This window comes from Alligator sinensis, unplaced genomic scaffold (assembly GCF_000455745.1).
Source record: "Alligator sinensis unplaced genomic scaffold, ASM45574v1 scaffold84_2, whole genome shotgun sequence".
NCBI classification, from domain to species: Eukaryota; Metazoa; Chordata; order Crocodylia; family Alligatoridae; genus Alligator; species Alligator sinensis.
In genome coordinates this window covers 153,964-159,133 of record NW_005842247.1, presented here as the reverse complement: position 1 = coordinate 159,133, position 5,170 = coordinate 153,964, and the positions used below count along the sequence as shown (strand labels likewise).

At 37.9% G+C, this 5,170-nt stretch overlaps 1 protein-coding gene across 1 annotated transcript in view; it reads left to right on the top strand.

The window, feature by feature from the left end:
* FLT3 (fms related tyrosine kinase 3) overlaps positions 1 to 398 on the top strand; it is a 68,961-nt gene extending 68,563 nt beyond the window's left edge. The window contains exon 24 of the mRNA XM_014521727.2: positions 269 to 398. Coding sequence (XP_014377213.1) covers positions 269 to 397 — 129 coding nt within the window. The 3' untranslated portion in view covers position 398. The remainder of the gene's footprint in view (positions 1 to 268) is intronic.
* Positions 399 to 5,170: the final 4,772 nt, after the last annotated feature.

The following is a 5,170-nucleotide window of genomic DNA, read 5'->3' as shown; positions in this document are numbered from 1 at the left end:
CCTACACGATACTGGGAGTTCAGGACAAATACTGCCCTCAGGCCCCTATGTATTTGGTGCCTGTAAGTGATGGGCTTTGCAGTTCACAGTTGGTAACTCATTACTGTATTACTTGCTGTACTGAATTTGCTGTTTTGCTAATATAGTTACACTGATTTAAATTATGCAAAGCCTTCAATATTAAAAGGAAAAATAGATACTAATGTGCATTGTTTTGTGTACAACAAATAATAATGACTATGAGTTATTTTGTTTTCTCAATATATAGGTCTATCGAAATACGGAGAACAACATTTCTACACACACTTACAATTACAAAAACAGACCACAGGTGACCACAGAAGATGAATCTCTTCCTTGCACCAATCTAAACCAAAATGAAGATCCTCAGTTTTAAAAGTAATCCTTTTTCTGGACTTTATCTAGAAATTATTATATAAGCTCTATATTAAAAAATGTTATATATTACTAATAAAAAATAGCTGCTGCTATATTAGAATTTCTCACAAGCCATTCTATCATACTGTTACCATAAAAAGAAATATTTTGAATCCAGCAAGTTAATTAACCATGAGTCTGAAGCAGTAAATGTCTTTCTGGTATATCTACAACTGAAAATTTCCCACTACTTGTTTAAGGAAACTATCTATTCAGTGAACTACATTCAAATGATTGTATGCTGCATTGTGAGCAAACACATGAAGAACTAAAGAATTTAGCCAAAATTTCCAAACTTGGATGCTTATGTTTGAGTGTACAAGCCTAACAGGCTGATTTTTCAAAAGTATTGCACACACATTGAAGGTAATACTGTTTGCAAATCAGACAACACTGATATAAATTCCTAACTTTGGACACCTGTGTTTAAAATGTTTGGCCTCTAATTCCAAGGTCCTAACATGCTTCTGGTAATTTGACTGTGACTCTTTCAACTTTTTTACACTTCCTGTTAGATGTATAGTAAAATTTCTTACATGTTTTCTAATATGTAATACGAATGTACAAATTTAATTTGTAATGAGATTATTCTTGGAAATAATGTAAGAATATAATTTCATCTCTCCCACTTCCTAGTAGTTTTAATGGGAGCTAGATGTATGCATTTTATTGCCTTGAGATGAGAAGAAAACTCTTTATCTGTTTTCCTGTGTTCCTATGGTAATAATCAGTGACTCGATTACTATTAAATTAATATAGGTTTGGAGACATCATATATTCCTTTTGATGTTCTAGGGACTAATAGGTACAAACTTCCATAACTGCTAATAGAAGTTGTGTGCTTCCTAGTAAGTCAGGATAGGAATATGTTCTTTAACCATTTCCCCCTTTTTATATTACATGTATTGCTAACTGTGTTCAGAACTTTCCTTGATAAATTTAATAAGTACATAATTGTTATGATGAACTATGTTATTGCATAAATTCAGCTGCTCTTTACTAACAATGCCCTGACAATGATTAATTAATATGTATTAGCATATCAGTAATGTATTTTAGATCTTGGTTAAGTTTTATTAAATGATCAAACTGAATTTTTTATACCAGAAATAAACTTCTGCTGAAGAATATCTTTGAAATACAAATGTAGCAATAAAACTTTTCAAAACTAGATTTTTTTCCTGTTTCTGAAAAAAATACATAAATTGTGTTTTCAAAACCTATTTTTAGTTTATGGAACTATTAACAATTATAAAATGCTCAGAAAAGAGACTGCAGTAAGTAGCATGCTAAGCAGGGGACATGCCTACGTAAGACGCTACGTTGCCATAGCTACAAGTTACATCTCCGTAGCTCATCGCTACAGTGACATAGCGTCTAAAAATAACTATGCACTGCTGGGATGGTGCAGTACCAAATGCACAATCAGGGTCTTGTGTAGATATGCCCAGGATGTTTCAAATCAGATATAAAGAGAGGGCTGTGCACCTTTTTGTGCTGATGCTTTCTCTCTCTACTGTTACAGTTCATGACGTGTCTCCAAAGATGAGGAGTCTTGTGACTTCCTTTCCGTGTCAAACAGTGTCTCTGGAAAACCTTGTGTAGTACGGTAGATTTAAAGCTCAACAGAATGCCCAGGTGACTCTAAACTCAGGGATGCCCAGGCGATTTCTGAACTCAGGGATGAAGCAGGCACGCTTAAAGCATTCTGTTTCTAGTAAGCTTTCTGTACATTTGAACACTGAAGGGACAAGAATAGCACATGCAACTCTTGCTATGAAAAGATAGCAAAAATTCCATACATGGACAAGAAACTGTTCTAATTATCAGTGGACTACCCTAGGTAGAGACTAGGTTTAATTCCCAGCACTGTCACAGATTATCTGCATGAGCATGAGCCACTCACCTGGTCTTCCCTTGCCTTCCCCTTCTGGAAAATAGATGCCTCCCAACTTCCTAGTAATTTTGTAAAGATAAATGCTTCCTATACCTATGGTTCTCAATCTTTTTTAATATGAGGCAGCCCTCAATAGATTCAAGTCACACTTCAATGGACTTGGAAAATGCCAGCTTTTAGTTTTCATTCTTGTTTTTTCATTCCAGAAAATAACAAAGCATTTTTTCTCATAATGCTTTTAATACTATGGATTCCTGTCTGAAAACTTAGGGTTGGCCTTGAGAATCATGTTTGCACATCTAACAGTTTTAACATTGCATGGCACTCTGCAGCACCCCTTTAAGCATCTTCAGGCACCCCAGGATGTCACATCACCCTGGTTGAGAATTGGTGCTCTAGACCATGACATGCTACAATGAAAGGCATATCAATGCCTAGTATAGATAGATGTTACACAGGATGGCCCTAAATGTGAAATAAGAATCAGTGACAATACACAAAGAATTATGATCCCTCTTAATGCTCATGTAAATAGCTGGCTATTTAAAGTCCCTGCTAGAAGAAAAATTGAGACAAAGCCAAATACTTCCACTGTAGAGAAACTGTTAAGCTAAGATGCATTTGAATGAAAGTGTTTCTATCACAGTTAAAGCTGGTAAAAATAAAAGTAAAAAATATATAATTGAATCTGTTGTATCCTAAAAGCATTACATGCTCTGTAACATATACTTATGAATCAGAAGACAAACTTGGAAAAATGGTACCCTGGATAGTACCTGCACTGTGTCAAGTAACTCTTCTCCAGTCAGCAGGACTTTTATGTACTTTTATTGACTAATATATATATATTTTTTTTTTCAAAGTAAATTATATTGGCTCATTTTACATTGACAATTATTTTTATATAGATGATGGAAAACTATGGGACCCAGAAAGATATTTTAGAACTTACATGAAAATTAAATTAATGAAGTTGACCAAAATATGTAAAAAGATAGACATGCATATTGTTTCAACTACATTTCTGCCCAATATTAGGAAATATCCATATGGCTTTCCAGTTCAATACAACTATAGTTTTGTTCTGTTCTAGGGTAAGAAGAAAACCCAACCCAATTTCCATTCACTTTTCAATGTTGGACACTAGGTGGAGCCCTAAGATCATTGTTTTAGATTTGTTCTAGCCCTGGGCATCTGCAATAAGATGCGCTCATAAAAGTTCCTAGCAAGGGAAACTTACACAACACTTCCCAGAGACGAGCCTATGAGCTCAATTTCATCAACCTCCTGGATACTAGAGATCATGGACTAAACAGAGACATTGGATTTTTTATACATTATTATCTGCCTGGCAACTGACTCCCCAGCCCAGCCCCTGGCTTCTTTACTTTTCATTCCATCCAGGAAGAGCACACACCAACTGCTGAAACTTCCTTAGCCTGACAAAGGGTTTCTGAACTCGAAAGCTTGCTTAATAACTATTCTCCAACTATTTGGGTTGGTCTAATAAAAGATATCAAATTCACCCAAGGAACCTTGTCTGCCTAGTATTTATATACGCATTCTATTATACAACTCATAAGAATTCTATTATAAAAAATTCTATTATACAACTCATAAAAGTTCCTAGCATGTAGATACAGCCTCTGGCTTCTTTACTATTCATTCTGTCCAGGAAGAGTACACACCAACTGCAGATGCTTCCTCAGCCTATTGAAGGGTTTGTAAACCCAAAAGCTTGCTAAGAATTTTTTTTCCAACTATTTAAGTTGGTCTGATAAAAGATATCAGATTCACTGAAAGAACCATGTCTAGCATTTTTATAGTATTTTACATGTCCAAAGCGTTATGTCAACATACCTCAATTAACCCCCATAAAAACCCTGACACCCTACTCTTGCCCATGACATGACCCAAACTACAAGAAAGGTCAGTTGATGTTAATGAGCATTGCCAACATCTTGAAGTCCTAAGACTAATACAGCAAGAGAAAAATTAGTTGTTTAAAATACCTCAGCATTGAGCTTTTTGAAGATGAAGATGGCTGTTTAGTGTGGGATTTAGTTAAGATGGCCTGTGTGCCTCTCTCACCTTAGTAAGATTCATTGATATGGAACAAATTCTGCCCTTGACTTCACACAGATGACCTTAGAACAGAATTTAATCCTGGAAGTTTAGTATTCACTTGAGCTCTTCTATTGCATCCTGCACAGAAGCAGAGCAATCTACAGGCATAAACATGGACCTAGGCCAGGGGCGACCCCCTGAGCATGGCAGTGCACCCCCTACAAAAAGACGCTGGCGTCTGCAGGCAGTCCATGATCCCCATTGGCTGCCAGTGCCATCTGCGGGTGGTTGCCGACCCCTGGTCTGTGCTCGCCACTCCTCCTCCCCCCCCCCATCTGCAGGAACTTACTGCCTCCAGGCTCCTGCCACCGCTGTTGTGCTCCTGCTGCCACCAGTGCAGCTGTGCCCCCTCAGCCGCCAGAGGCACACGTCATTCATGATGCCACCTCTCCCCTTTATACCCAGAGCATTTGTCCAGGAAGCAGGAGCACCAGGTTCAATTCCTCCCCTGCCTGAGGGGATTTCTGGGCCTGGTGATCTAATCACTAGGCTACAGGGTACCCTAGAACTGGGCTCTGCCCTCTCAAGCTGCTCCATTAGTAAATTATGCATCAGGCCTCTAAGGCCTCACAGACTAGTAATTAACATCCTTTCCTGGGAATGGGGCAAGGACTGGAATTCAGCCTTTGCCCACAAAGCTGTACACACTAACAGTTATACTACAGACCTATTCTCTCTCTCTCGCTCTCTCTCTCCCCCCCCCCCCCC